The sequence below is a fragment of the Gadus morhua genome, chromosome 8 (assembly GCF_902167405.1).
Source record: "Gadus morhua chromosome 8, gadMor3.0, whole genome shotgun sequence".
NCBI classification, from domain to species: Eukaryota; Metazoa; Chordata; class Actinopteri; order Gadiformes; family Gadidae; genus Gadus; species Gadus morhua.
This window is the reverse complement of record NC_044055.1, coordinates 29,331,748-29,345,640: the sequence shown is the minus strand read 5'-3', so window position 1 is coordinate 29,345,640 and position 13,893 is coordinate 29,331,748. Positions and strand designations below refer to the sequence as shown.

The following is a 13,893-nucleotide window of genomic DNA, read 5'->3' as shown; positions in this document are numbered from 1 at the left end:
GGCCTACCTGGAGGAGGTGAGGTGCCTGACACAATGGAGTCTGAAAAACAATCTGCACCTCAACGCCAGCAAAACGAAGGAGATGCTGGTGGACTTCGGGAGGACACAGAAACGGGAATACACGCCTGTATCCATCAATGGGACCCCTGTGGAGAGGGTGGACACATTTAAGTACCTCGGTGTCCAAATCACAGATGATCTGACGTGGTCTACCCACCTGGACACCGTGGGAAAGAAAGCCAGACAGAGACTGTACCATCTCAGGAGGCTGAAGAAATTCAGGGCCTCCAAACCAGTCCTGCGGAGATTCTACACCTGCACCATAGAGAGCATGCTGACTGGGAACATCACCGCTTGGTATGGGAACACCACCATTCAGGACCGTAAGGCTCTGCAGAGAGTGGTGCATTCAGCTGAGCGTACCATAGGGGGGAAACTCCCTAATGGGCAAGACCAGCAGCATCCTGAAAGACCCCAGCCATCCTGGCTACGGACTATTCTCCCTGCTCCGCTCTGGAAACAGATACCGCTCACTGGCGGCAAAAACTGAGAGACTAAGGAAGAGTTTCTACCCCCAAGCTGTGAGGTATCTAAATGGCACTGATTAAAGCACTTTGAGCAACTGCACTTATTGATATATATATTTATTTAAGTAATCCCCCGCTCCTTAGACTTTGTGCAATAACCTCTGACATATTGAATGCATTTACTGTTTTGTTATGTTGTTATGCATATATTTAGCATGGAGCCGACTGTGAACATTTCACTGCAATGTATTGTGTATGTGACAAATAAAATCTGAATCTGAATCTGAATCTGAATCCCTCAGGTTAGAATTGGCAGAGAACTCCGGCATTAATGACCCTTTCACAGGATGGATGGAGAATATGTTTGGGAGGTGGAAAGGCAGAATCCAGTAAGTGCCCGTCGCGGGAATAAATGCAGAGACCGTGTTAATTGTCACCGGCTGCCGTTGTATTCCCTGCGCACGAGGGCTACTGCATCTGCTGATCACCACAGCAGTGGGCGCTACAGAAGTGCCAAAAGTGCCATTCAGGCTTACATTACCTGAGGGGCCCGACCCTATCCAGCTGTAATATCTAGAATAGCCACACCTATACTATTCTAGTAGAATCGACTGTATTTAAGATAATCAATATCCCGGATTTACTTGAATAACATATTTTAAAACAACCATACCAGACTATGTTTGTTATTGTGTAGTGTTGCTTGGTTGCGAGTGCAACCCGTTGTTTCTGAATCGCTGCATTGATAATGGTACTGTTGATCTTTGAGACGGTTGTTTACAGGCCACCTGTTGCTGACACGACGACAACGGAGAACCTGTTTGGAGATTCCCATGATGTAGGAGTAACCTCTCTGAGTTGAGCCCTTGACAAGGAGGGACGAGTCTTGGGTTCATGAATTACAGGCCCGACGGCGACAGAAGAAACAATGGCTACGATAATAACGCCCAAAACCACCCACATGCAACAGCGAACCAATGCACGAAGATCAACTGAACCACCCGAATCCATGCTAGGCTATCAATAATCTTGAATTTTTTAAAATTGTATTATGACTACCAATTTTTACTTTACTTTTGCACATGATGAAAATTGTATGACCTTGTAGCACATGACCAAAAGTATTGGCTCAGGATTTCTATGAATGGTTTTGTTTGTGTGCTGTTTGGCCATGTGATTGTATGATAACAAGATTTATGTTCATTGTTGTATTGTTAAATAATGACCTGTATTTCTAATGAGACCCACAAGGTGAATGCCGTTACAGCGTTATGGTAATCCGTGATGGTTTTTGCTCGGTAAAAACCGAGTTTTCCCACTCGGTTGGTGGTGTTGATGAATTATCCTACTTTGACTATGTTTTCGGTGTGGTAAATGGTGTTTATGATTTAAAATATTATTGTATGGTCATCTAAGATGACCAAGGAGGGATTGTTACGTATTTTAAGAATCTAAGCTACCCACACATAGACCCAATGAAGCAGGGCCAAACATATAAGCCGTAAATACTATACATAGCCACTAGGGGAGCAAGACCTTATTGGAGGCTGCTCCAGCCACAGATAGCAGATACAAAGAAGCCGAAGCCAGTACGGCACCCCGGCCACGCCCACTAGGCCACGCCCACTTGACGGTCTCTACCTGAGGACAAGGGGTGGAGTTGGCCAGAGATTTTCAGCGACACCCGCGAAGGGTCACGGTCCTCTGCCCGTGGCCCATAGTAGCCAGAGTTATTATCTCTCACGCGTGTTCTACACAATTCCTAGAATTCCCTCCGTATAGCTTCACTTACCATGCCGAAACATGCCGACGACTTTATAATAAATGAAGTAAAGTAAAGCAACCCGGGATTGGACAACTTTCTTCGAGAATATGCAACAATGTCAATACAGGGCAGGGCAGATTTGAATAGCTTGTAATGGCTAACCACAAACAGATCTGGTGGTAAAATAGGTGCCCTTTAATATGGATGAGAGACTTTTAAATCATCTCATACTACAGGGCATGAGTATGATCTATGAAGTTCCATAAACCTCCTTAATTGTCACTCAAGTTATATGAACAATTATTAATCCCAGTGTAGCTGCATGCAGTGATAAGAATGGAGAATCAGAGAGAAGGTGAAGCTTCCCAGACACTTATATAAGAACACCACGGTCATCGCTCATTATAGTTAATCTATAGCCCTCTCCAGAATTAGAAAGTTTACATTTGGCACCAACCACCCCCCTGAGGTGCACTACACACTATTTCACGTGACGCAATAACGAAGGGGGCAGCCGCAGTGTTTATCTTGGCTGAGTTTGTCAGTTTGAAAGTTAAACAGACGCTAGGATACATATACCAGGGATGAACGTCGCCTGGTCTCCCTATCGTACTCTTGACTCGCCTCGATCGCTATCGGCAGATCTTAAACCTTTTGGCCCTGTAGCCCATCTTGCGGAAAATGTGCTCCATGAGCATCGCCGTGACTCTGGTTCTCGTGGCACTGGGGGCCCAAGGGCTGCCCCCCGGCGGACTGCCCCTCGGCGGGTTGCCCCCCGTCGGGCTACCCATTTTCAGTCGGCCTCCATGCGATTCTCCTGACATAGAAGCTGTAGCCATGGTGGCTCAGGATTACCTAAATGGCCAACACACTCACGGCTACAAGTACGTCCTGAACAGGATTGAGGACGTAAAGATCATCACAACGGTAAGCCAGGTGGGCCGGGGGCACAAAACACTGAAGTTACACCCCGCGTATACCTAAAGCTGCAGCCACCCCAGTGTTTAGGTTTTGACATCTCCAAAATACAGTTTAAAGAAGACCACCTTATTTACTAGGGAAATAAGTGAAAAAAATTCTTAAAGAATCTACAGAAGAGTGTAGGCTATTTGTGTGATTATATACAATATGCAAATGTATTTATTGTTCTAGTTTCACAGGTGAGAATGTTATTAAGATCCGATCGGTTCTTTAATCGACTTGCCTATCATACGACATTCATTGACTTCCATGTGATATTTTGAACAAATGGTTGGCTTGAATTGGTCTTATTTTAACATGTCCCTCATGTTCTCTGTAGCTCAGTGGAGAAGCTACATACCTGATGGAGGTGGACCTATTGGAGACAAGCTGCCATGTGCTGGATCCCAAGCCTCTTACCAACTGCTCTGTCAGGCCCAAAGTGATGACGGTGAGACTCATAGAGTAGGTCACAAAGATAGATGAAAGGTGTCCCTTTATTACAAAGTCAGATGAGAGTAACGTTGATGGTGATGGCAGTTCGTTTTTTCATATTTAAACACATCTATACACACACATATAAATTATAAATTGATATACATTATGTGCTTGTGACTCAGGCAGTTGAAGGAGACTGCGACGTGGTGTTGAAGCAGGTGGGCGGGGCTCTAAGCGTCACCGCCTTCAAATGTAAAACTGAAGGTAATTATGGTTCTTAATGTCACACACACACACACACACACACACACACTCACAAACACACACACACACACACACACACACACACACACACACACACACACACACACACACACACACACACACACACACACACACACCAAAATTAAACCTTTCTTCTTGTTGCAGAGTCAAGAGAAGACATGTGCCTCGACTGCCCCACCCTCCTCCCCCTGAATGACACCATTGGATTAGACTTTGTCCAGGCGTCTCTAGGAACATTCAACGTCAGAACCAATCAGACCTTCAGCCTAATGGAGGTTGGGAGGATGTCCAAAAAGGTACATTCTGACATGATCACACCTTCAGATATTCAACAAGAAATAAATAAAGACTGCATTTGAGTCCGTAAGACCAAAGATGTTTTTTCTATCTTGGTTTCAGCCGATATCTGCTGGAGACATCATTGCGGCTGAGTATGTCATAATAGGAGCCAATTGTACAAGCAGTGAATGTGTGCCCTTGGATAATGCTGTAAGTAAAGCGAGAAATCAATCAATCCTTCTCTGAGAATTATTTAGGGACAATAAATATAAATCGTATCAACATACAAGCTATTGTGAATACAATAATCCTACATGCTCCAAGAGTCATTCATGAAATTATTTCCTACTTTAGGAACAAGGCTTTTGCGTGGCAGAAGGTTTGGGTTCTGACTACACCGTCGACTGCACTATGTTTGGCGTTCTGGTAAATCAAACCATTCAATAATCAACATTCCCTAATGTAAATTCATAAACCTCAAACCAAGTTTTAATTCGGGTCCATTTAACGTTTTTCAGTCAATAAACGACAGCAGCACTGCAGCCTCCAGTCCTTCCCTCCTCCCAGTGATCCAGCCAGGTCTGAGACACCACAAACTCACCCTGATCCATAACCCCGGGCTCAGCGGACTCCTGTCTGCCGAATCCGCCGGCGAGTCCGGCGAATCCACTGAGTCCGGTGAGGTGGTTCAAGTGGTGCTTGGGTCACCAACCTCCGTGGCGGCTGACCCTCCCCTGTCTACTCTCGTCCCCGTTAACGCTGTTCTCGACCCGGTCATGGAGCTCTTGCCAACTCTACCCGTCAACCTGACAGTGGAGGACAAAGACATAGCTGATGTCGTGCCAACGGTTGGCTCCATCCCGACCGCGGGTCTGCCAGCCGGTGATGACAGCACAAAGGCTGTGGTAGTAAAAAGGGCAGCAGAATCAGTTAAGCCCGTCATGCTTGATGAAACAGAACTGACCCTTCCTGTTCCACAATGTCCCGGGAGGATCAGACACTATTAGGGGTTTGGCGGTTCCTCGTCACAGCGCAAAGACTCCACAGCATCGCAGCGAGGGCTGTCCTGATATACCCCAACATGTCCTGCTGAGACCTGGCTTTATACTACGGGGAACTAGCTGCAGAACATAAGCAACTGAAGATTCAGCCAAATATAAACACTGACAACCTTGACCGATCAATAAAGCTATCCTTATGGTTGTATATTCTCCTATGATGCTTGGTAACTATTCATTTATATGGCAGGGGAGAAAATTCTTAGAATAAACATTTGAACCCAAGTTAGAATTTTGATTTGACCATGGCTGTTGAGCTTCACACTTAGTTGCTTCATACCCACAAGACCCCATAAGATTCAAATAGCTTTTGCCAAATGCGACCTAATAAAATATAATTCTTGAATCCGCTACATGTCTCTGCACAACATAAATAGGTTTGGTAATTGAACTTAAGCCAATGTGTACGTCATTAAGTCAGCCGAAGGGCAGTATTTTTCCAAATGAAAAGCCTATTTAAAAGAAAAGTAGATAACTGATTCGGAATTGACAGGGTACTCCCAACATAAATGTTGGGCGTATGCAAGACCTAACTAAGTTTTCACTGGTTGATATTCAACCTAAAAACAAGGTTGAATGAAGAGACACATGAACAAAATACTATTTGCATAGACCGGTCAATACTTGAGTAACATCAGTTCCGGAGTTCAAGTAAATAAGTTGAAAAGCTTTTAAAAGGTCAATGTACTTTTTGCTTAATTTGTCTGGACAGTTCAAAGAGTACCACAAATCGTGCTTCTAAAAAGGAACCCATAAGGAAGTTATTGATAGGCGATGATGGAAGTTTACTCATTAGAATTCATCTGCATGTCACTTGATATAAACAGGGTCATAAAGAACACAGACGACCACGTTAACTCAGGAAGTTTGAAATGAAAGAAATAATCTTTTATTTTTTTTCACAACATAACGGATCAGTGCATTCTTCTTGGGAACGGTTGGTTAACGTCTCCTGCAGAGAAAAATAAAATACATTAAGGCATTAGAAACAATTAAATACAAAGAAGAAGTCTTTAACCTTGGGAGCCGTTACTTGCCATTTGGATAGCCATCAACTGAAGAATGTCTGTTGAATGTCTGTCCAAGGATATTATTGGATTGATCTTTACTTCTATACATAGCATCCATTTGGTTACCATGTTGTGGTGGATGAGATGTCTCCTTGCTTTGTGGATAATGTCTTGATGGCTCAAACGCCAAGTGTGTGTGACTACGACCCAGGCCCCTGGCTGCCAGCCTCGGGAAGCTTGGCTCGCTCCCTGGAGGACCATGTTCCAACAATAGATGCCCATTGGACAATGGACGTTCCGAGGTCAGCTTTAGAAATTTCCTTGAGTTACTCAAAGGGTGCAGAGCCTCAAAGTAGTCAGTTGAATCAACACTTGATGCCATAGCATCTTGAACCATGTCATAATGACCCATTGCAGGTTCCAAAATCGTAAACAGACCTTGAGTCACAAGGGTTTGAGATGGGCTTTGCCTCTCGTCAGGTGATTGCAGTTGAATTTTTGGTTGTTCATATTGTTGGATGAAGGTAGGGTGGCCCAACTCTGACTGAGAGGATTCAAAACTTATTGGTAAATCCTGGTCAAGGATGCCCTCTGGTGGAGAATATTCAAATTCTTGATTTCCTTTGCTTGCATATTTAACCGCCTGTGATAGAAAATTATGCAATTTATCCTCCTGATTTTCGAATGGAGGGTTCACAATTGTATCATGGGATGTTTCAATAGTGTTAGGTAGCCCAGAGTCTAGTGTGCCCTGCATTACCTCTGGAACAGATTGTCCCAATGTAGAGAATGGGGCAATTCTACGGTCATCTTTAAGAGGGTAAATGAAGTGATCATGATGGTGGTAACTGAAGGACACACAGCATTGACTTAATCCAGAAAGGCATTTTTCAGGGCAATGTACAAGGGAATTAAATGGGGTTCCTTTTTCAGATTCGCTAGGTTTTGTTTGGGTCACTGTAGCTAGAGGATCACTAGGTTGAAGGTTTGTAGGGTCCCAGGTTTTAGGTGGCTTGGGGTGAGTCAGAGTTTCTTGCCCTTCAGTCTTTGAAGTTGGTGATGCAGGTTTCTGTGAAGGACCAACAGGAAGAGATGGATAGAATGGAGTATGATAGTAAGGTGGAAATTGATCTGGAGTTTGAGAAGCAGATGGTGGTTGCTTGGTAAAGTAAGGAACTTGATAAGGCCACGTGTTGTGCCCTTCTGGAACTACAGGTGTTTTCCTGTCATGGGTTTTATGTGGCTTGGGATGGGTCACAGGTTCTTGTCCTTCAGTCTTTGAGGTTGGTGATGCAGGCTTCTGTGAAGGACCAACTGGAAGAGATGGAGGATAGAATGGAGTCTGATGGGGTGGAAATGGATCTGGAGTTTGAGATGCAGATGGATGTGATGGCCAGGTAAAGTAAGGAACTTGATGAGGTTCAGGGTTTTGTCTATCTGGAGCGACAGGTTGTTTGTTTATCTGGGTTTTAGGTGGCTTGGGATGAGTCACCGGTTCTTGTCCTTCAGTCTTTGAGGTTGTTGATGCAGGTTTCTGTGGACCACCAGGTGTTGGAAGATCTGGACCTTGGGAGGGCTGTGGTGGCCAGAAATAGTACGGAAATGGATAAGGCCATTCATTTTGTCCCTCTGGACCTACAGGTGTTTTACTGTCATGGGTTTTAGGTGGCTTGTGAGGAGTCACAGGTTCTTGTCCTTCAGCCTTTGAAGTTGGTGATGCAGGCTTCTGTGAAGGACCAACTGGAAGAGATGGATAGAATGGAGTCTGATGGGGTGGAAATGGATCTGGAGTTTGAGATGCAGATGGATGTGATGGCCAGGTAAAGTAAGGAACTTGATAAGGTTCAGGGTTTTGTCTATCTGGAGCAACAGGTTGTTTGTTTATCAGGGTTTTAGGTGGCTTGGGATGAGTCACCGGTTCTTGTCCTTCAGTCTTTGAGGTTGTTGATGCAGGTTTCTGTGGAACACCAGGTGTTGGTAGATCAGGACCTTGGGAAGGCTGCGGTGGCAAGAAATAGTACGGAAATGGATAAGGCCATGCGTTTTGTACCTCTGGACCTACGGGCGTTTTACTGTCATGGGTTTTAGGTGGCTTGTGAGAAGTCACAGGTTCTTGTCCTTCAGCCTTTGAAGTTGGTGATGCAGGCTTCTGTGAAGGACCAACTGGAAGAGATGGATAGAATGGAGTCTGATGGGGTAGAAATGGATCTGGAGTTTGAGATGCAGATGGATGTGATGGCCAGGTAAAGTAAGGAACTTGATAAGATTCAGGGTTTTGTCTATCTGGAGCGACAGGTTGTTTGTTTATCTGGGTTTTATGTGGCTTGAGATGAGTCACCGGTTCTTGTCCTTCAGTCTTTGAAGTTGTTGCAGCAGGTTTCTGTGGAACACCAGGTGTTGGTAGATCAGGACCTTGGGAAGGCTGTGGTGGCCAGAAATAGTACGGAAATGGATAAGGCCATGCGTTTTCTACCTCTGGACCTACAGGCGCTTTACTGTCATGGGTTTTAGGTGGCTTGTGAGGAGTCACAGGTTCTTGTCCTTCAGCCTTTGAAGTTGGTGATGCAGGCTTCTGTGAAGGACCAACTGGAAGAGATGGATAGAATGGAGTCTGATGGGTTGGAAATTGATCTGGAGTTTGAGAACCAGACGGATGTGGTGGCCAGAAATAGTAAGATGGATAAGCCTGGGGTTGTTTGTTGTCTGGGGATGCAGGGTTTTTCGGTGGTACGGTCACTGTTATTTGGGCTTTTGGTGGTAGATGAAGGGAGTTTTGCTCTTGGCCAACTAGAGTACCAGTCACAGTATTGTTTGGGTATTTCAAGGGAGCCACAGTTGGAAGAACACCTTTGCTTGGGTCATCAAAAATGTGTACGCTTGGACACGAAACTTTAACTGCACCGTCCCCAGCCAGGCCTAGAGTGAACATCCCATCCTGCAACACAAATATTGCCGTGTTCACCAATGTTGAAATAAGAGGCATCCAACTATAAAAAGAACAAGGTGTGGAACTATACCTTCACTCCCAAACAGGGGGCATAGCGAATAGAAATAGCTGCACCTCCAGCATTAGAAGCAAATTCAAATCCAAAGCCACATCTTGGCAAGACCTCCATCAGGGGTTTCCACAGACCATTCACTGAAAACAAAAAAAGCCAAATCCTTAGAGCTTTTACAAATCAAGTCACCTAAAGGTCGGTCTACTTGAAAGTTGCAATGTGTAGGATTGAGTGGCCTTTAGTTGAACAGACATGGCAGAATTGAATATTCATAAAGGTTTTAATTAGTTTAGAATCCCAGGACAGTAATTGTTAAATTTCTTTAGCTTAGAATGAGCCCTTTATATACACATGGGGAGCGGGTCCACTTCCAACCAGCCCGCAATGTTTAAAGTTCATGTTTCTACAGTAGACCAGAACGGTCAAAATGTTTTAGATAGGACACATTTTCAATTAACAATCATAATCACCATCTTAGCTAGGCCCTATAGATGTACAGACTAAATACAACCTATTAAAAAGGCATCAAGGAACCAACTCACTTGGCTACACAATGCTGAGATAGAAAATGACATCACTTTACAAGTACCAAAGGGCAATTTACAGGTCAATGTATCTTATCCTAGTCAAAGGAAAGGGAGAAGGGATAGAGGGGATTGCAATCTGCCGCCTTACTACTAGATATCACTTAATCCAACACATTGCACCTTTAAACCAAACATTCCATGGAGAAATACATACAATTAACTTGGATTTTTTGGACTGGAGAAGCCCAGTCCGTGTTCACAACCATTCCTGCAGTGTTGCAGGTTACCCTGGGAGGATTATACAGAGACTGTCTCCTGACAGGGCAAGACATTCTCACGGGTATACCCCCCCAATGTAGTGAAAGAACATAGCCCTCTTCCTGTTGGTAGATGGTAATTCCATTGAAGTAAAAAATGATGGAACTACAATTGGTGAAATTGACATCACCAAGCTTGAAAATCAAACCTCAAGAGAGACGAAACATCCATCATAAGGTGCAACCAAGACCAAATCTCTTTGTGTCGTTTTCAAGGTATATCCACAGCTTGACGGCAGCTCTGATAGGGGAAGAGGAGCCAGACTGCTTCCTGTATGAAATGTTGGTGTCAGATATATACAGGGAATACATTTTGAATGTAAATCATAAAAATACACCGGAATACTTAATGACAGATCCATTTCACCCAGGGCATCAAGGTATTACACACTAAACTTACGATTTTTCCAACTTTGCGAATGAAATGAGCAGTGATTGATTCTTGTTGATACAGGTCGATTATACAATGTAGGCTAAATATTAAGATGCATTATTTGCATAACTTCATTCCAAGTAACCACTGTAAGAACCTCAGATAGGCCTCCCCTCGACGCATTTCAGAAACAATTTGGAGCAGGATCAGTATATTTGTTTCAAGATATCTTGGACAACAATTTCACAATCATTGTTTAAGGCTACAATGAATGAAAATCCAAAATGCTTACCTCTGTCTACCACGAATAGAGCTCCAGGGGTAGAAAACGAACCTTTAACATTCAGCTTCATCGAGTCACCTGTGCATTCAACATTAGGCTCCGTTTGCATCAGTTTCTGAACCGCCACACTGCTGGGGTTTGCATTCCCATTTCCCTGCGCTCTGAAGTAGGCCTCCGCCTCATCCCTTCCTGCAGGCGTACAAACAAGATTGGCTCAGCTCTACAATCAACATACTTAGATCTAAACCGCTCATAACAATCACGATACGTCGAACTGTAAAACTGCCATAATTGTGTTTTTAATTGTTAGTTACCCATATCAGACTGATAGTCTGCATCAACAAGAGCTTCTTCCACTATTGCATTTTCGCGCGGATGCCGTCCATTCATCAGTCTTCCCCGGGGACTATGCGCCTCTTTTGGTTTAGCTTGGGGTGAATTGCCTCTCGAGTTGAACTTCCAAATTACGGAAGGGTTTGGTGAGGGCACTTTTGAAAGAGCCACGCAGTGGCAACGAGTAATGGCAAGCAATAGCATTCCTATACATATCACAAAGCTTCTCCACGCCATTGAAAATAGTGCACAAAAAACAGCGTGCCGCACAATACCAACATTCACTGATTTGTGGTTAAGGTGCTCTGCGTTAGGACTAATTATCATACAGGGGCGAGGCTAGCCCATTTTTAGGGGTGCTGAAGCACCCCTAAAAAGGGGCTCAGCACCCCTAAAACGTGGGAGTAAGAAATGTTGTTATTCTAAAAAATGTGTTTGTCTTTGACAATGTTAAATAATGTCCAAAACATACTCTGTAGTTTGTGGTTTAAAATGTATGTGTTAAGGACGAAAATAAAAACATCCCCGCTTAGCAAATGGTATCATCCTCTTCTCACCCGTTCCTTCTCCTCTGTACCTGCTGCACCGCTCCGCAGCCCGACCGTCGTCCAGTGCGACTCACGCAGAGTGAGATCCGTTTAGTTGTAGTGTTGTGAATCAACTAAGTAAGTGTCCAAAGCTGTGTCTCACACTTCTTTCCTTTTACCTAGAGTTGTTCCGATTCCGATACCGGTGAGTGCTGGAGTCCAGGCACCGTTTACCAGTTAGCTCCGTTAGCACCAATAGCGCGGCTACAGTCGAACTGGAGTGGTCCATTTATTAAGCAAAAACAGCAGCGCCACAAGTACCTGTGTAGCGCGTACGTGTGTCTCTGTTGTTAAAGTTTATCGTTACTTTGAGACTAATTTTAACAATCGGGAGTCATGTCAACATGACGTCAGGCGCGTCTTTTCTGGTCCGTCGTCATGGAAACATGAAGCCCTGCCAGTGGTGCGGCGTTTGGACCAGAATGAAAACAAACGTGTGTAGGCCTACAGCTGAAAAACGAAACGACATATCACTGTATACTACTACCACCAGTAGGCCTATGTGGGAAAACACTCAGTGTGGCATTTTTCGGTTGTGTCTGACAATCAAACTGGACAATAAAAAGAAAAAAGACAGAATCAGGTGAGAGACTATACAGTCCTGACCTATCTTCTTTTTCTTTTTTTCGGAAAAGTGTTCAGCTAAAGTAACATAATATAAACCAGCTATCTCTATGTTGTATCAAATTACTCATGTAGGCAAAGGTCCCCTGCTTTTTTTTTTTTTTTAAAACCCACAATGGAGAATACAGCTTCTCTTGTTGCAACACAGTCTCACTCCCTACTCGTCAAATGTGTGACGCATGGCCAAGGATCCCTGGCGTCAATTTCCGACGAAAAATTGGTACCTTTTTCGTCGTTTTTCAACGCCAGATAGACATTCATGTTAGTCCCTCACCGTCGGATATAGACGAAAGGAAATCAATGTCAACGGTGATGCCGTCACGTTATGCAACTATTGTCGATTGATTTGTTTGACAGATTCACCATTAAACGTGTTTCTAATGACATTTCTAGTGAGAAATGTACTTTTTCCTTGAATAATCTTCAGTCAGTGAATGTGTATGATCTTTATTAATCTTTATTATCTGATTGGGAAATGCAATATTTTAGGACCGATTCACCGTTTAACGTGTTTCTAATAACATTTCTAGCAAGAAATATACTTTTTACTTGCATAATCTTCAATCAGTGATTGTGTCTGAACTTTAGTTTTATAGTTATTAGGAAGATTTTATCGGCTCGCTCGCATGTTTCAACGACGTCAGGTTGCTATGGACGCTGCTTTCGCTAAACTAGCAGCTCACGTGTTTCCTGCGTTTGTGCTATTAAATGATATTTTAATAACCACAGGCGAGGTAGTGAGCGAAGTAAGCTTGATAGCAGGTTTATTGTATTCCACAATCGGACAGGCAGGCACAGCTCCACCGGAAAACTACAACAACCAAAACTCCCGCACGGAAGGAAACCCCCGGAACCCCCTCTCAGAAGGCCCGCCCCTTCCTCCCAAACCCTGTGACGCTACAATATCATCTTGTTACTGTCCGTCCACACCAGAAGCGAATTGAGCGACCAAATCGCCGGAAGTCATTCACTTTCTATGGGCAAGAGCGACCAAAGCGACCAAAGCGACCAACGCTACCAGCGGCCAAAGTTGAGCGACCAGAGCGTCAAAAAGAAGTTGAAAACTTTTTAACTTTATGCAAATGACTATTATTCGCTTCAGCGGCCAAACACTGACAGCCAATCGGAATGTAGACGCTCTTCGCTTGCGTGGATCCCAGGGAACATCGGCAGACACTTTGGTTCCTACCTACCTTTATTCACTCACTGAAAAAAATGTCGGCTGAAGTATTAATCGCGGCTGTAACTGGGCACCCGGTGTTGTACGAACCCACCCCTTTTCAGTTCAGAGATCGAAACGCCGTAGTGGTTTGGATATCAAGTGATGATAAGCGGGAGTATTTATAGGCTACATCTAGAACGTTCGTATTTAAGCGGGAATCATTTTAATTTGCTCTCCATGCCACCAATCTAACCAACCAATCGCGTGTAGCATGCTTTAAACAAAACCAAAAAAGTTTTTGAAATCGTCACATAAACAAACTAATCGACAAGACGAGGGATAAATGACAAGGGATATATCTAGTCT

The 13,893-nt window shown here is 44.0% G+C and overlaps 2 protein-coding genes across 2 annotated transcripts; one reads left to right on the top strand and one right to left on the bottom strand.

The window, feature by feature from the left end:
* Positions 1-2,851: 2,851 nt before the first annotated feature.
* Positions 2,852-5,658, top strand: ahsg2 (alpha-2-HS-glycoprotein 2). The gene is made up of 7 exons (XM_030364476.1): positions 2,852-3,219; positions 3,593-3,703; positions 3,873-3,954; positions 4,120-4,271; positions 4,375-4,464; positions 4,609-4,680; positions 4,773-5,658. The coding sequence occupies exons 1-7, from the start codon at positions 2,974-2,976 to the stop codon at positions 5,259-5,261; spliced, it is 1,242 nt and encodes a 413-aa protein (XP_030220336.1). The 5' UTR covers positions 2,852-2,973; the 3' UTR covers positions 5,262-5,658.
* Positions 5,659-6,170: 512 nt separating this feature from the next.
* On the bottom strand, positions 6,171-11,462 carry LOC115549326 (atrophin-1). The gene is made up of 7 exons (XM_030364475.1): positions 11,136-11,462; positions 10,831-11,010; positions 10,315-10,436; positions 10,063-10,228; positions 9,340-9,461; positions 6,350-9,257; positions 6,171-6,264 (listed from the first exon to the last, which is right to left on the bottom strand). Exons 1-7 carry the CDS (start codon positions 11,389-11,391, stop codon positions 6,227-6,229), a joined length of 3,792 nt encoding a protein of 1,263 aa, XP_030220335.1. The 5' UTR covers positions 11,392-11,462; the 3' UTR covers positions 6,171-6,226.
* Between the last annotated feature and the right edge of the window lie 2,431 nt (positions 11,463-13,893).